At 37.9% G+C, this 18,029-nt stretch overlaps 1 protein-coding gene across 1 annotated transcript in view; it reads left to right on the forward strand.

Moving 5' to 3' along the window:
- Positions 1 to 1,044: 1,044 nt before the first annotated feature.
- LOC107035682 (homeobox protein Nkx-6.2) overlaps positions 1,045 to 18,029 on the forward strand; it is a 23,430-nt gene continuing 6,445 nt past the window's right edge. Inside the window, exons 1-3 of the mRNA XM_015253230.1 lie at positions 1,045 to 1,735; positions 2,594 to 2,704; positions 9,365 to 9,579. Of these exons, the coding sequence (XP_015108716.1) occupies positions 1,045 to 1,735; positions 2,594 to 2,704; positions 9,365 to 9,579 (1,017 nt within the window). The remainder of the gene's footprint in view (positions 1,736 to 2,593; positions 2,705 to 9,364; positions 9,580 to 18,029) is intronic.

Genomic DNA, 18,029 nt, shown 5'->3' on the forward strand with positions numbered 1-18,029 from the left:
CCCCCCCTCCTCCCACCCTCAAAGAGGTCCGAGAGTTGCCCATTTACCTCATCCCCGTTGGAAAGCGGTTCCACCGGGTAGTGGTGGGTGTACGGGCGCGTCTCTTGTTTTATTCAGTCGGGATCATAAATTACGAGTTTAAACACACAATGAAAGACGCTTAACAAGAAGCTAACGCGAGATTGAGAGGACACGCCCAATGTGAAGCGAATTGAGAACTTCCGGTGTAGCGGGATATTGTCCCCACCAATGGGATTTCACGTTGGCCACGCCTACCATAGTAGATGGTCACCCCAACACAAGCAGAATCCCCCAGTCAAATGGACCAAGAGACGATAGAAAGAGAGAGAAATGATCTTCTTCCCCCCTTTTCTGTTCACCAGAATGTGGTATTCATGCTGGTAACGCCTACTCTTCCTACAGTTGCGGCAAGTGAGACAGATTGAGTCTTTGGTTGGTAGAAGGAAGAGCAGAAGGGGGAGATGGAAAACAGACTCACTCAACTAAACTGAAGAGAGAGAGAGAGGGGGGGGGGGCAGAAAATATCATCTCACCAAGGATGCAAACGATCCTGAGCATTCGACTCAGTGTTGTCCAGCTACGAGCATCTGAAAGCCAGACTCTCAATAACCATCAAGGACCTCAATTGTGAAGTGAATAGGAACAAATTGATATCAATCATAACAGTTCAAGTGGATGATGGTGAAGTGATTCTGTGATTGGATATATAATTAACAAGCTCAGTCTTCGGAACCTAAAGGTTGTGATCCTCAACGAATTCAGATTGATCATTACGGTTTGCTATTGAGGAAGAAACTAGGGTCTTAACTTCAATTTGGACTTGGTCATTTGGTGAGAGGCCGATACGATGACATCGAGTTCACATTGACAGGACCTTTGGATTGCAAGCTCCTTGTGATAGCTTCCCTAAGACAGCTAGACTGTCACCTCTCGCCGCGTCCGTTACTCAATTAAGTTGACCAAAAGCTCAGTAAAATTGATCTTGGTGACAATTTTACCTAAAATTATTATGCGCGTATCGAAATGGTGTGCTCCGTGACTAGTGCCGAGGAAATCCGTGACAACGGTGCAATAGAGACACAAAGATTGCAGGATACGTCTCAGCTCGTTGGCACAGGATTACTGATTGACAGTATGTCATCGCTTAGTGATTCCCATCGCCGTAATGGTCATATTGATGCGGGTGATAGAAGTTCGTCTGCGGGTTCGTCCCTGGGCTCTTGTTCACCACCACCAGCATCAAGTCATTCACCGCCACCACCGAGGCCACCTTGGCTGCATGATTTTCATGCGGCAGCGTCGCCGCATGTTCTCCAGTTTTTGAATCTCAGTGCTGGGGCTGGGGGTATGCTTGGTAGTCAGCCGTTGGCTGCATTGCACTCTATGGCTGAGAGGAGTCATCAGCAGAATCAGCATCTTCAGGTGCAGCAGGGACTGCAGAGGCAACAGCAGATGCATTTGCCGGGGGGGACTGTGTCGACACCACCGCAGGGACAATCGTCACCGACTGGCAGCGGAAAGCATAGTCCGGCTACCTCGATTACGTCCGTCGGTAGTAATCCACATGGTATTGATAATATTCTGTCGAGGCCAGCGGCTGCACATCCTCAGGCACCGGTGTCTGCGGTACATGCTTTGGCACCGGCATCTACGCATCCGCAACATCTCACGGCTCCGAGATATGCTATGCATGCGGGATTTACCGCTTCTACGGGTAGGGTTTCACTGATGTTGACTTTTATGCATGATGCGTCGTCGCAAAACGCAAGGGTGTTCAGGAAGACCAAAAGGTGGAATGCTGCTGTCAGCTGAATTGCTGTCAGCCAACCTTTGGCGTTAATGATTTAAGATGCGGACACTCTTGCCTTTTGCCTTCCGATGAATTCTGCGAGCGATGATTGGGACGCTATAAAGATAACTATGAAGCTTCTTCTTCGGTTCAAAAAGCGGCGAATTCAATGTTCTTGACCTTCTTGGAAGGCAATGAAACATTGTAGCTTCAAGCTTTCAAGGTTGTCATCATGAAGATGCTTTCCCTCGGGATGAGATAACAGTATTTTCTGGAACGGTTGTTCTAAGACTTCTATATTTCTGCTAGCAAGCATCCTTGCCTAAGAGTCGTATCGCTCTTTGGGATAAGACAAGAGTATTTTCTGAAACGGTTGTTCGAAGACTTCTAGATTTAGCAAGGATCCTTTACCGAAGAAAATGCTTCCTTTATCCTGAATCCTAGCTTCTGGTGTTGATTAATTTGTTGATTAGGGGAAGAAGCGATGATCATGATCATTAAAGTTTCCATAGCTTCGACAGTCAAACATGCTTGTCCAATTCAGAATCTAGTGGATCGAGAGCAGTATATTAACAGATCATTTTGGTTTTCAAGTTATGGTTGCTATGATTGATTCTAACGGAAGGAATTTTCCAATCTGTTCAATCCGAATGCCTTGATCCAAAAGATCTGAGGAAGTTTGCCCAGATGTAGCCGAGATTAGACTCTTTAACATTTTATTTCTACAGCTTGATGACTCTCGAATATTTTACAAGCCAGATTTTATTGCAGAGTTTCTTTCAGGTCTTGGGCAGTTTCAGCAGAGGACAGAGGCCCGTCATCCCGCGGTTTATTGGCCCGGGCTTCAGGGACTCGTCAGCGATCCTCTGGCGTGGCGGGCCAGGTTACACTCACGTGAGTAGATTTTCTTTCTCAATTTCATCCTTCTGAAGAAAAGGGGAGGACTCTTGTAAGACAAGGAACTGAATGTGTACTTTGGGGGATTAAGTTAACCATGAAACCGCGTGTAAATCGTGCCGAAATTGCACGGCAGCACGTGACACTTGGACGCCCTCTCTTGGTACTCCCCCACCCTTTCCGAAAGCATAGATCAAGCGACGGTGTGCCACATGTGGCGGATTGGTAGAGATGAGGGAAAATATTCTCTGGAGTAGAACAAGCCCAGATTTACACTTGTTCCACGTGCGAAGACAACAATTTTCATCATTGAAGATGGGAAAAAAATCCTAGACAAGGATAATATTACCAATTCGTGAAAAAGACGACACAACGGAAGAATGTAAAGTTATTTTTCATCACGCTGTGCGAAAAAGTAACTTTTTGCCTAAAACGTCCCTTTTCCACACATTGTGATGAAAAATATCGTTCGATACTCGTGGGAAAAGTGATTTTTGCCTCGTGGGATTATATCACTCGCCTTCGGCTCGTGCTATAAATCTCTCACGAACCAAAAAACTCTTTTCCGCACTCGTAACGAAATATACTATTTTGAGACCGTTGCTACGTTCACCTCGTGCCGAAATGTGCCTTTTCGTTTACTAGATAAGTTCGCCCGCGTATTTCCTATGCCATGGGGCTTAATGTATGTCAATTGTAGTGAATAATCTTTTTCATAAAAAGATTAATCGTGGAAAAGATTAAATCGTGAATAATCTTTTTCACGAAAAATATCGTTCGATACTCGTGGGAAAAGTGTTTTTTGGCTCGTGGGAGGTTTATAGCACGAGCCGAAGGCGAGTGATATAATCTCACGAGCCAAAAAACACTTTTCCGCACTCGTACCGAAATATACTAATATTAAATTAGTAATTTTTAATTTTCTATTCTCTTCCTCCACATTTCGTCCAATTTGAAGCTTCGACTTATCGAAATGCTATTGGCGCTGATTTTCTTCCTCGTTTTATCAGAGGAGGAGGAAAATCAGGCTCAATTGAATGAAATCGTCCACACGATCATCGGAAACCATCAACAGCCACCCCAACAGATGAAAAGAAAAATCCGAAGATGTAAGTTCTTCATCTCTTCGTACGCCACATGTGTGCATGACCGCCGAGGGGTGATTGAGCTTATCGTGGTGGTGAATTTTTTCCACACCGGAAAAAACCCCTCGGGTTTTTCTTTTTCCGGAGCACAAGGGGGTGCTGAACGCCAACGGCTGACGCCCTCTGCTCGCCGTCGGATCTCTGATCGTAGTGAATGTTATGAGGCGCTTTATTCAATAGGCTCAAGTTTTTCGATGGATAAAAATTCATTTCAATATCATTGAGAATTCCACGACGGGTTCTCCTTAGAAAATTAAAGGGTGATCAACTGCAATCAAAAAAACAAGGGGAAGATTGCCTTCGCCTTCATATAGGACAGCATTTTTGCTGATAAATTCGCGATATGCTTCTGAATGATTATTTTGTACATTATTTTCTTTTATCATGTATAATTCGTTGTTTATTTCATTTTATTAAAAAATTATTAATAGTGAGCGTCATTAAAATTACATTTTGTACGGGAAATTACAATCGTTTTCGATTATAATTTCCTGTACAAAATTTAATTTTAATCACGCTCAATAAACTAATTGTGTTTAATTGTTTATAAACAATGAATGTTCATAAATCCATAATCGAAATCGATTTCTGGGTCAATTCTGAATATGAATAAGTTCGTCGCGATTCCAAACAATTGATTTTTATGGTGAAAATTGTGGATGCAATGAACCCATGTGCACTGTTGAAAAAAATTGGCAGAATTTTCCAGACAAAAATCTTGATTTAAGCGGAAACCGAATTTTAAGTTTCTTTGAAAATTCAAGGGAAGCCCATTTTTTGAGCGAATGGAAGACGGAAATTCCGTAATTTACATTAGTTTTCAAGAGAAATAGTGTATTTCAGGGCAAGTGCCATGAGTTTTTTACTCGCGTAGAGTTCCTTTGAATTTTCAGAGAATTACTTCAAAATTCTTCGAATTTCAGGAGTTTTTCAATGAATTCCCAGAAAATTCAGAGGAATCTGGAATTCAAGGATAAATTTCTCTGAATTTTCCTGATTTTTCGATCATTTCCCCAGAATCATTAAACTGAATTTTACAGTTCCGGATTTTTCTTTGAAATTATGAATTTTCAGTGACCAAAATTCCTTGAAATTTCATTTGAAATATAACTTATTAGAGATTTCCAAGACTCTTGGCGGAAATTGCAGTGGAAAATTTTCAACAGTGTGTGAAATTTAAAAGGTTATACAACTTCCATTCACACAGAGAAATATTCAATAAAAATTACGTATCTTTCCCGCAATTCTGGAGCGTTCCGTAATTTTTATCGTAATCTCCTGTGAAAAATGACGATACCGTCACTTCAATTTTCTGAGTCGATTCCGTAATCGGTGAGCGAATTGTGAGTTTCATCATTTTTACTGAATATTCCTCTCCGTGTTCGGAAAGAAAAAGAAAAGTTGAACGATAAGAATTAGGGAATTTCCAAAAATTGATAAAATAAAATGTTTTATTGATTCATCAATTTTGAAGTTATCTTGAATTTGTGAAACACGAATAAATGAGGAGTTATGTTGTGGTCAGATTAAAACGCGAATAAACTTGGTAATACCTGACCCAAGACTATCCATCAAAATCCAACGATATAGAGAGTCAGATACCTAATATACCAGCAAGAGAGAGAAGGGCACATGGTTTAGCACACGTGGATGATACGTTTCGAGTTATATATTTTATCCTCGTGGAGGTAGTGCCTCTCATCGTGGATGTGCCTCGTGAGGCCGGAACGATCGCCACGGGAGCTGGCTATTTATGCCCTTATACACCCATGGAATCCATCTATAAAACTCTTCCTCCCTCTTTCCGAGCATAAACGCTCGTGGATACACGGATATAAAACTATCATCTGTTCTTCTTCATTCCACCCCTGCTTCGCACTTTGATATCCTCGACAGAATCGTGTTATGACTCTGGACTTGCTGACGCGGACTGCTCCATCGCTTCTGGTCGGCGATTTAATTTTCCGGCACTCGATCCACTCCCACATTACTATTTACTTTTTGTGATGGCGGGAACATTGTTATGGGATTCAATGAGGAAATATTCCCGTGTCGGAAATTATTGTTTATTATGCAATAAAAGAGCAATTTCTCATTTGAAAATGATTAAAATTAATTTTTTTTCGTTCAAAAGCGATTCTTCGGGACGGAAAACTGGAAACAAATTGAAAACTTGAGCAAAATTAGATGAATTTCTCCAAAATTGAAAGAAAAATATCCTTTTGGCCCGAAATAATTCACAAAAAATTCCAAAATCCTGTTAATCTTAATTTCTACATCTGAATGAAAAGGTCATTCGAAGGAAGTTCAACTGAAACTTGACCAATCTCCAACCCCGCGCAGCAGTCGCACAATAGAATACAATATCCGGGCAAAAGACATTGAACGCATTTGGTATAGCTAAAAAGGATACCCCCACAGGGTTTGGAGATAGCGGGGAATATATATGCGCCTGGAATGCGGTAAGCAGCTCGTTAGAACCCTCTCCGCCGACTGGCCATTATTGCCTCGTTCCGTATTCCGTTACAAATTGCTTTATTAAATTAAAGTCCCACCAGGGCCGCGCACACACACAGAACTGGCCACATTAGACTCGACTGTACTCAGCTCTTAATTACAGATGACCGTATTTCGGATTAATTCATTTTCTCACGTGAGCTTTCGTGATTTAGACGATCTTCACGCGGACAATTATGGGAAGAATCGTAGATATATATGCACGTGATTTTGGTGTGAGTTTGTCAAATTTTTAAATGGAACACGAGAGAAAATCTTGTGAAAATTGAAAATTTTGAAAAAAATCTATTGGAATAGCTTTTAAATGGACTACTTCTGTCGATTGAATTGTGTATGAGATGAATTTTGGGATTTAAATGAAGACTTTCTTAAATATTCTAACAATAAACTCGAGTTAAATGATTTCATTAATGGCTTTCGTGAATTTCCAGTGAAATTATTTCATTCCGACAAAATTTTATACAGGAAATTTCTTTAAATATTTCCATTTCATATCATTCGATATAAAAATAATGATGTTATTCGATACAAAGATAATGATGTTCTAAACAGAGCATTAAAAAATCGTAATAAAAATTCGAAATTTTGAGTTTTTATCTTTAGATTCTTTTAAATCAGTAGCGAAGCGGTAAACCGGGTTAAGTCGTTTTTTACTATTGGCTAGTTTTTGGCGAATATCTCGGAATCTAAAAGAGATAGAAGATTTTTGTCATGACCTTTTTTGTAGAGCCAATAGAGCGGTATAAAAAAAGGCGTGAGAAAAATTTTGCTATCTCTCTTAGATTCCGAGATATTCAGCAAAAACTGGCTAATAGTCAAAATCGACTTAACTCGGTTTACCGCTTCACTACTGAAATTAATTAATTGTATTCATCAAATTTATATCACATAATTTTTCATATGTAATGAATATTTTCTTCAAAATCAAACGAAAAACGAACCAAATACGATCTTCTGATGAAAAATGAAATTATCTCGTTAATGACTGATTTTAGAATGTAAATAATTAGAATTTTAGAATGCAAATAATTAAATATTTAGCAAGTTGAGAAATCGATTAGCCACGAATTACCAGTTCAATCATTGACTTCTGTCCACAGTTCTCGTGGGGGGGTTGATTGCCAATGGAGAATCAAGTTATAGATCCACTCTGAGAGCACCAAATGGTTCGACTAAATCCTTCGGAGTGAACAGTTCATGAGCGTAAATTGTCCTGCCACAAATTGCGGATATAAATGTAGTAGACTGGGCGAATACATAATGTGCTTTTGGTAGGAATACATTATCGCACGGGCCCCCTCGAGTTCAACGTATCGTGGCCATTGAGGGCTTTTACGTTTAATTTTCATGCGGATAACCTCTCATCAATTATTAGTAATTAGATGGATATTGTAACCGTTATTCATCTTTTATTGAATATTTATCGTGATTCAGACGTTATGAGCGAATTAATCTCTATTTTTCTTCATCTTTTCATATTCGGAAGGGAAAAACCTTGATAGCCTCGGGAACACGTGCGGGTGAAGCATTAAATGGATGAGGAATTTATGAATTTTTTTTATGTAAAACGGAATTTTCAGAGTGAGGATTTCTGAATATATTTTGAGACTTTCAATCATTCAATTTAAAAATTTAATTGGGTGAGAACTATTGAGATGGTCGACATGCCGCACTTTGTTTACACATTGTTTTGTTAACAATAAATAATGGGAATTATTTAAATTTTTGGAAATCTATTTTTTCTGCAAGAAATACATTTCTGGTGGAATTTTGGAAATGGGGAAATTTATTACAAGTTCCAGAGAATTATTTTGCGATTGCAAATTCCTTGTTTTTTTAATTATTTATGGAATAGTCAGTGATCGTAAAAATTGAAATCTTCAAATCAATTTATGAAACTTTAAAAAAAATTGACTTTTTATCATTTTTTCTATTTTAAAAATGTTTCCTAATGATTCAAAATAGAGAGCTAAATTTGCATAATAAATTTGTTACAAAATAGATCTTCTTCAGTGGAAAATGGTCCAAATCATTGATAACATGATTTATATTGGCAGCAATTTTCTGTTGATTTTTGCTATTAATTTAATTCTGCGAATAATTTCTCTGTTCTACACAGAGAGAAAAAATTCAAACAGAATTTTCAAATTGAGGGTATCTAAATAAATTTTGACATTTTCTTGCTCAATTCAAAAATTAAATTGGCTTAGAACAATTCAGATGAATCATGGATTGTCAACACAACTTTGTTCGAAAACATTATCTTCTTAAAAATAAATAATATAAATTATTTAAACTTTTAGGAACCCTATTTTTAGGCAAGAAATCAGTTTCTGCTAGAATTTTGAGAATGCGAAAATTTATTGCAGTTTCCAAAGAATTATTTTGAGATCGAAAATTGATTGTTTTTTTAATTATTTATGGGAAAAATCGGTGATCGTAAAAAATTGAAATCTTGAAATCAATTTATACAATGTAAAAAAAAAAATTTCATTTATTATTTTTCATGCGTTTATGTATTTATGTATTTACGTATTTATTTTGTATTTTTTTAATAAAAAAAAATAGAGAAGATATTGTGGAAGAAAAATACCGAGTTTATTATGCTTCCCCGCAAATATTCTTGAGCTCCTATAACAACGTTACAAGGATTTTATGGAGGCATATTCTCCCAGGGCTCCCACTTGGCCACTACAGCTTAATCCTACGTTGAACTCCTTCTCTCTTTTATCGTCCACCACCTTCCTCCACAACTTTTGTAAGCAAACCAACCCTCTTCCGCCCAACTGCCGGCGTAATTACATTTTTTTTAATTAGCACATCTCCAACACTACTGGATTATTATTTGTCTCGTAACAACCATCGTGGCGCCCTGATTTTCCACGATTTTTATGCGTTCTCTTCTTCATAATGCAAAAGATTAAAATGCCAAATGTCGGAAGTCCTTCTTTTTTGTTTACATAATCGTTATTTTTTTATGTGATGGACGTTGCAGTATCACAGCAGCTGGGATGTCAACAATCGATGGCGGGAGCAGCGGGTGGAGCTGGTAGTGATCACGATAATGGCAAGAAGAAGCACACGAGGCCGACCTTCAGTGGACAGCAGATCTTCGCGTTAGAAAAAACTTTTGAACAGACCAAGTATCTGGCTGGACCCGAGAGGGCCAAGTTGGCGTATGCATTGGGAATGTCGGAGTCACAAGTGAAGGTAAGACGAACATGCGGAGTGGTATTAGATTGGATATTCCCTTTTTCAATTAATTGGTTATGATCATTCTCATCGCAAAAAGCAATACGGCCGATGAGAATCATATGTCCCAATTTATCAGCTGTTAAATTTTCATATTACAATGAATGACTTGCTCATGTTCTAATTCCTACGCTCACTGAATAAGATTTTAATCATAATTACAATTCAGGAGCGAAGCGGTAAACCGGGTCAAGTCGATTTTAACTGTTGGCCAGTTTTTGACGAATATCTCGGAATCTAAAAGAAATACAAAAATTTTTGTCACGACCTTTTTTGTAGAGCAAACTGAGGGTTATAAAAAAGGTCGTGAGCAAAATTTTGCTATTTCTCTTAGATTCCGAGATATTCATCAAAAAATGGCCAAAAGTAAAAATCGACTTAACCCGGTTTACCGCTTCGCTACTGAATTCAATTCCTCGTAGAACCCACTTTAGAGTGTGAATTCCTGGAATTCAATGTTTTTGATACTCTGGTAAAAGTGCGTGCCCACACTGTTATCAATTTTTAGTTAGTTCACACGGTAATTCAATTAATCTGTTGTTCATCTCATCAATATAATTCCGTGCTTAGAATATTGTCATCTCGTGTTTTCAGCACCAAATTAAAAATTAAAACTTCATTTGGAATATTGAGTCACAGTTTCTTTTTATTCATATCAGAAATTTTGTATTTGGATATTAATATTATTTGTTCAAAGTGAAAAAATCGATCATCATTTTCACTATATTGCATTCAGATTCTCCTATCCTTAACGTCAAAAATGTGAGATAATCTCATAATTCTAGCTCTTAATTCTAATCAAATTTGTTCGAAGAAAACCTTAGTAAACGCAATATTAAGAAAGTAGAATTATTCTATTTTCCTCTGACCTAAATGATTCGGACAATTATGATTCGTTTGTTCATGTTTAATAAAATTTTATTCAATACTCTTTTGTTTCTTAGCCGGGCTTCATGAAAATCGCCTCAATTTCTCCATTTACACTGATAGAACGGATTAGTTATTGTTAACGAATGGATTTTGGTTGGAGGTTAGGGTCTATTCGGTCCCACCAAATGTTCATTCGTTAATAGTTAACGAATGTATATTTGAGGAGCCCTGTTTGACTTGACTTTCACCATTCAAATGAACCATTCGTTAACTATTAACGAATATACATTTGGTCATATTCAACTCTACCATTCGTTAATAGTTAACGAATCTCGTTTGGAATAAATGAATCATTCTATCAGTGTATTCAACTAATTTCCGGACGAATGTCACTTTGAATTCCATTCAGCAAAAGAACTTATTATTAATTCTCACCTCCTGAGTGATCCTGAACCCAAAAGATGCTGAAATATCCCCAAGAAATAATAAAACACCCTAATCAGAGATTGATTCACCTCACAATTTTTTTCCACAATTTTTCCAAAAAAACACCAGGAAAATGTTCGCCCCTCATCCCCAACTTGGCAACCGCGACGCCACCCCCTCCCACCCAGCGGTCGTATTGTCCGTGTCCATATAGCTCACGCCGTTTCCATTTCCCAGCCACCCCCTCCCCCCATTGGAAAACCACCCACCGCACACACCAACCCCCATATTTCCCTCTTTCCGCTCACTCACTCTCGTTTCCCTCAGTGTTGCGCTGTCATTGGCTCGTTCCATGCCCGCCATATTTACATTTTTATTGAAAGCTATAAGTCTGCATTGGGTTTGAGTGATGGTGAAAAAGGGGGATGAGCGAACGAATGCGCGACGGACACGCGGTTTTATATACACGTATATATAGGTATAAATGCCCGAAGGGTGGGGGAGAAAAAAATTTAACGAAGTGAGATAGAAAACGGAGGGATGTCCGGGGCTGGGGGCATTCAATTACCTTGGATTTGCCCCTGGAAAAGTGTGCGATTCGCCTCAGAGCCGTATAAAGCGTCGTTCACGCGACCGAGACTACCTCCATAGGATATACGAAAACTCGTCACCGTGCAGCCTCGAGCAGTTTTCCACTTAAATATTCTTTCCATGGGAGTTATAGATTCTTTAATAATGCGAGGATGAATAATATATAGGGTATCGCGTACTGATAATAGAAAATTGATGAGAATGTTTAATTGTTCAGTATTAATTAGAAGTTGATGAGATTTTTTAAAATGGTGGGAGGGATAAAGATTTGAAGAGAACATGAACATTTCGGGGGACGAACACACTGAGAGGACAAGAGTTTTTTACACGGAGCGAAATTTTTTATATAAATTTTCCTACCGTTCTGTAAAAGTGTATCATCAAGTGTATCTTGAAAAGTCATCGCTTCCTCATTCCTATCCCGAAATTTAGTGAAAATTAATATGTGATGATCAAATTTTATTCTACGTTAGAGAAATTTTATCCTAATAAAAATGAAAATTACCGTGCCGATAGAGTAAAAATTACTGTACCGGTAGGGTAAATTATGCGTCAGGATAAAATGTTAACGTAGAATAAAATTTGATCATCATATATTAATTTTTACTAAATTTCAGCTCAGTGCACATGAAAAATTCTAGAGCGAGCATATTTAATTCGCTAATAGAAAATACTGTTGTCGAAATTTCAACTAAATTTTCAAACATAAAACAGGTTCGATAGTTACCCTCTAGCGTATGATTTCGCAATGACATAATTTTGTTGAACAAAAAAAATGTTTTCCCCAATTTTTTCGTGCTAGGAAAGCGGTGAAGGGGGGGGGCTATACCAATACCCATGCAGCTAGTATTTTCCAATCGATTTCAGTAAATTACGAAGTGCAAGACGACCCATGATAACGCAGATAAATCAGAAGAGAGAAATAAGAGAGGCAACGCAGACAAATGAGGACCATATAAAACCGTAATGGTAGTAGGAAAGAAATATCAATGAAAACAACCCCAACAACAACAACAATAATAATAATAACAACAATTGGATGTTTAATTTCCACTTTAAAAATCGTTAAAACGAGTAGAAAAATTCCAAATAGATTTTTATTTCATTCAAAAAACGTCTCATTTTCTCGTGTGCACTCCTCCACGAATCAGAAAACCCGACAAGGGGAGGTATATATCGTCATGCGCACACATTCCCCCTAACAACTGCTTAGACCGAGAATCAGATTCAGAAATCAGAGTCTCACCCCCCCCCCCCTTCACCATTTAATGTTCCAAGCTGAGAGGCTAGTTAGGGAGTGTCAAAGTGCCGTGACAGAAGTGAAAATCCCACCCCCACACCAAAGACCATATTGAGAGGGGCGAGGGGGGGTGGCAGTTGTTTACGGCGGGGTAATCTGCTCGTCGACGTATACCAATATCGATGACGTCAATTAATACTCGAGGTACAATCCCAAACCAGCTCTCTCTACTCGTCGTTTTAACGTTTCCGTTTGGTTGTAGGTATGCACGTGATATTCCTCGGCCATACCCCAAGCCTCCCATTTTCCTCTCCCTCCCACATGTATCATCATGGTGGTATAACGTATACCGGGAAATGGCATGGCACGGGGGTGGCATGCCGTGGCGTGATAAATCACGCCAGCAGGCGGTGTTTCCCTTCATTCACCGTCCCGCCACACACCGCATACTCTCTCCAACAAACCCAGTGGTTGTCGTAGAACGAGGATTCGTATACGAGCTCGTCTCCACCGCTGCCCCATCCGCTTCCGTCTCGCATACACCCATTTGTGCACCTCATGCACTTGACTCCATAATGTCCGCATTGCGTTCCTCAATTAGTGGGACATCGTTTTTCTTCGGGGGGTTTTTCCGGTTTTCGATAAAGTCGCATTAATGTTGGGGGAGGATTAATTGGGGGATGATTTTTATGGGGTGAAAATCATGTTGAGGGGGTTTTATGAGTTGGAACTAGAATTGTCCGATAAAAATTACAATTTTTTTGTCACCAACTCAAATGAATTTATTTGTATTTTTCGCTTATATATAAATTTAACTATTGTTTTAACATGATTGTAATGCTCTGATTTATCTCTGTTGTCGTCAAGTATTTGGAATGATTTCAAGAAAGGTTGGAGAAAATTAACACAGTATTTAATGATGTTCGATTCCATAATTCATCAGTCAAGTCAATGGTGGATCAGAGGAGAGTCTAATAGAAACAATGCTGATCAAATTGTCATTTACACGAAGGCAATATTTATCGAATTATCGTTTTGCAAGATTTGGCTGCTTATTTTTGCTTCGCCAGACCCTGAAAAACATGTTGGCGTAGAACAAGGATTTGTATACGAGCTCGTCTCCACCGCTGCCCCATCCGCTTCCGTCTCGCATACACCCATTCGTGCACCTCATGCACTTGACTCCATAATGTCCGCATTGCGTTCCTCAATTAGTGGGACATCGTTTTTCTTCGGGGGGTTTTTCCGGTTTTCGATAAAGTCGCATTAATGTTGGGGGAGGATTAATTGGGGGATGATTTTTATGGGGTGAAAATCATGTTGAGGGGGTTTTATGAGTTGGAACTAGAATTGTCCGATAAAAATTACAATTTTTTTGTCACCAACTCCAATGAATTTATATGGATTTTTCGCTTATATATAAATTTAACTATTGTTTTAACATGATTGTAATGTTCTGATTTATCTCTGTTGTCGTCAAATATTTGGAATGATTTCAAGAAAGGTTGGAGAAAATTAACACAATATTTAATGATGTTCGATTCCATAATTCATCAGTCAAGTCAATGGTGGATCAGAGGAGAGTCTAATAGAAACAATGCTGATCAAATTGTCATTTACACGAAGGCAATATTTATCGAATTATCATTTTGCAAGATTTGGCTGCTTATTTTTGCTTCGCCAGACCCTGAAAAACATGTTGGCGTAGAACAAGGATTTGTATACGAGCTCATCTCCACCGCCGGCCCATCCGCTTCCGTCTCGCATACACCCATTCGTGCACCTCATGCACTTGACTCCATAATGTCCGCATTGCGTTCCTCAATTAGTGGGACATCGTTTTTCTTCGGGGGGTTTTTTCCGGTTTTCGATAAAGTCGCATTAATGTTGGGGGAGGATTAATTGGGGGATGATTTTTATTGGGTGAAAATCATGTTGAGGGGGTTTTATGCATTACGAACAGTGGTTTGAACACTGAGAAAAAAAAATACGTTTGACAATGCAGTAAAAAAAATTCAGTGTTAATGTCTCGAGTGTGAGGTGTTAAAAATTATTTTGGTGTTAATGTCAACTGTTTTTAGGAGGAATAGCAATTTCGAGGAATAAAAATCCCGCACTATTTTTCATCTCAAATGAATTTTTACATTCAATTCAAATGAATTTATATATATATTTTTTTTAATTCCAATTTAACTATTATATTAACATTATTGTGATGTTCTGATGTCAAATATTTGGAAAGATTTGAAGAAAACCTGAAGAATACGAACACAAAATTCATCGAATTGTCATTTTGCGACATTTCGCTAATTATTTTAACTTCATTAGCCAAAAACAAATTTTCCATTCATCTTAGAAATTCAACAAATTGTGACCCCTATTTGCACCATTATTCTAACCCTCATGACCCTTCATGAGATCCTCGTGACCCATATTCTGACCCTCATGACCCTTAACTTTGAAGTCTTAATTTCGAGTACCAAATTTTCATCACTAGAAGTCGAGTTGGATTTTTATAATATCTTTTATTATTATATTATTATATTATATTATTACATTTTATTATTATATAATTATATCTCCATTATAACATTATGATACAACAATAGCACTGTAATAATATTACATTGAACCCTATTTTTGCGCGGACGAAACCATAATTCTGGAGAAGCAGAGATAAATCGAAAACTGAGAGAAAAACACCAAAAAGAATGAGTGACCTTCTCTCCGGAATATATCGATCGTTTGAACATCATATATACACACAGATTCCCACCCCAGTACCAAAGGAGAATGTATAGACGCGTGGAAAGTTATAACGCAGTATGGAATATGTGTGCAGGTGAATGACAGAAGGTATAGTCGTGCGATAATACGATCCTCTGTATTCCACTCTCGTCGCGGCGCCCCATATCGATATGTTTCCACTCTCCTAGTATCCGAGAGGGCGGTATCCCAACGTACCACTCGCACCGCACAATATATAAAAAAGAGCGCGGGGTTCACTGGTGAAGGAGAAAAACCTGAGACGATCAAGCCGCTTCTGGGATCAAATGGCTTCAGCGATTCGTGTTATCCCCCAATATCATAGTTTTATGCCTGGGAAAATTTTTTATGTCTCTGCGCATTTCGTGCTTCACCGGGGCAAAATGAATTTCGCTGTTTTCGGGAATGACTTCATTGTTTTGAGGTCTTGAAAGGTTTTTTGAATCTTCATTCGTCGTAGAGAATACAGTTTGGATTCTTGGGGATATGTCACCTATTTTTACGCTGTTAGACAAATTTTGGGTGACATTTTTAGCACAGTTTTTGTAAATTTTTATCAGATTTTAGTTGCGCTGAAATTTCCGGAAATTTCGTCATTGAAAATTCAGAATTTTAGGGAAAAATTAATGAAAACTGTTAATTTTAGTTCAATTCTTCCCTGAAAAATAGGAAAAATCAAGCGCTGAGAGAAAAATATGATTCTTCTGACTATATTCCGTCACCAGCGCACTATAGTCAAAACGTCCTCAACAATTTCTCATGGGTTACGGTAACTATGACCGGAGAAGTGATTACTACAATGGAATGTTGTCATTGCTACTATTTTATAGTTCTGCTCACGATAGATTTCTCATGGTTACTTTTGAACTTTGGTTAGTTTAACTGCATTTTGATTTGCAAAAATTACGCTTGTGAAGTTACTATAATGTTATGTGCCGCATACAAAAAAAATCGTATCGTTCACCAAAACAGCCTCAACTATTTTCTGATAGTAAATCGAACTTCATATTTTTCTCTCAGTGAGAAAATTCCAGGAATTGTCTTCCCGGTAATTCGGCCCTGAATATTCATTATTTCACTGGAATTCTCATCCCAATGCTGTTCAGAAATCTGAAATTCCATTGATTTTTTTAGTGAAATCTGAAATTTCATTTTTTCCCCTTAAGGTATTTCTAGAGAAATCCCTAGAAAATAGGTTTTCTCTGCACAGAGAAAAAAGTTGGAGAAAAATTAGCAAACAAAACAAGTAATCGTAAAATGGAATCTGTTTATCGGTGTTTTCTCATTGATTTTTCCATGAAATTTTGAATTTTCAATGATGAAATTCCTTGAAATTTCAGTGAAACTAAAATATGGCATGAAAAAGGGAGAAAATTGTGGTGCAGTACTAGAGAAATTTCCCGATAGCTCAATAAACTTCTATCTATTTCAATAAAATATCCTTAATAATTTTTCCCGGAAATGAGAAAGAAAAAAGGCACATACTTCATAAAAAATCTGTTTTTATTGTGATTTGTTAAAAAAATTAATGAAGTTGTATGAAAATTTACCTAGAATTCTTTTTATTTTTTATTTATGCATATGCACTGTTGAATGAAACTGAAATTTTAGATTTCACTGAAAATTCCATGAAATTCAACTTATTTAAATTCTCAATTAACTAAAAATTCCCAAATACATTTCCCTGAATTTCCCTGACATCCATAAATTTCTATCGAATAATTGAACTGAAATTACCAGTCTTCATCAATTTATCCATAAAAAAAAATTGTTTTTGCATTTTCTAAAAACAAAGTTCCTTGCAATTTTCCTAGTACTAGTCATAAAAATTCCAAAAGAAATTCTAGCCTATGCTCTCAACAGTATCTTCCTCGACATTAATCTAAAAATCAAAGTCATGCATCATTAACAATCAATCAAATCAGCCATAATTCCTCAAAAATTCCGTAAAACCACCATAAAAATATTCATCCCCCCAAGATTCCCCATCACCCGGAATTTATGTGGCATGGCAATGAAATCGTACGGTGTTTGAATAAAGAGCAATGGGAAACGACCCGGAAAAGGCTTCAAAATCCCCCGCTGTGCGCTTTAAACGTCATTTCAACGCAGGTCATCGGTCACCCGTATCCTTGATACTCAAATGCATCACACTGCACCTTTTATCCTCCCTGTCTCATTTTATTAATCCGGGGTGTAAAAATGTGGCATAAAAACACGAGATAAATCACTGATAGTGAGACAATAGCAATAAATTTTTAAACTCAAAATAAAAATGACTAAAACGCCCAATATGCGCATTTTTTTTTTCAAGATAAATCCGGCGACTATCAATTGGGATCGGATTGTTATCTAATTTAGTAGTGGGGGCACCAAAATACGCGTTAAAAGCGTTCGAGGTCTCGTGGTTTTATACTCCAGCTTTAGAGGACAATGTTACGGGCTTAGATAATCTTGATTTAATAAATCTAACAGTTGTGCACTGGTTTTTTTGGGGGGAGGGGGAGGGGGGCTG

This window comes from Diachasma alloeum, unplaced genomic scaffold (assembly GCF_001412515.2).
Source record: "Diachasma alloeum isolate Michigan unplaced genomic scaffold, Dall2.0 Dall_scaffold_00200, whole genome shotgun sequence".
Lineage (NCBI taxonomy): Eukaryota > Metazoa > Arthropoda > Insecta > Hymenoptera > Braconidae > Diachasma > Diachasma alloeum.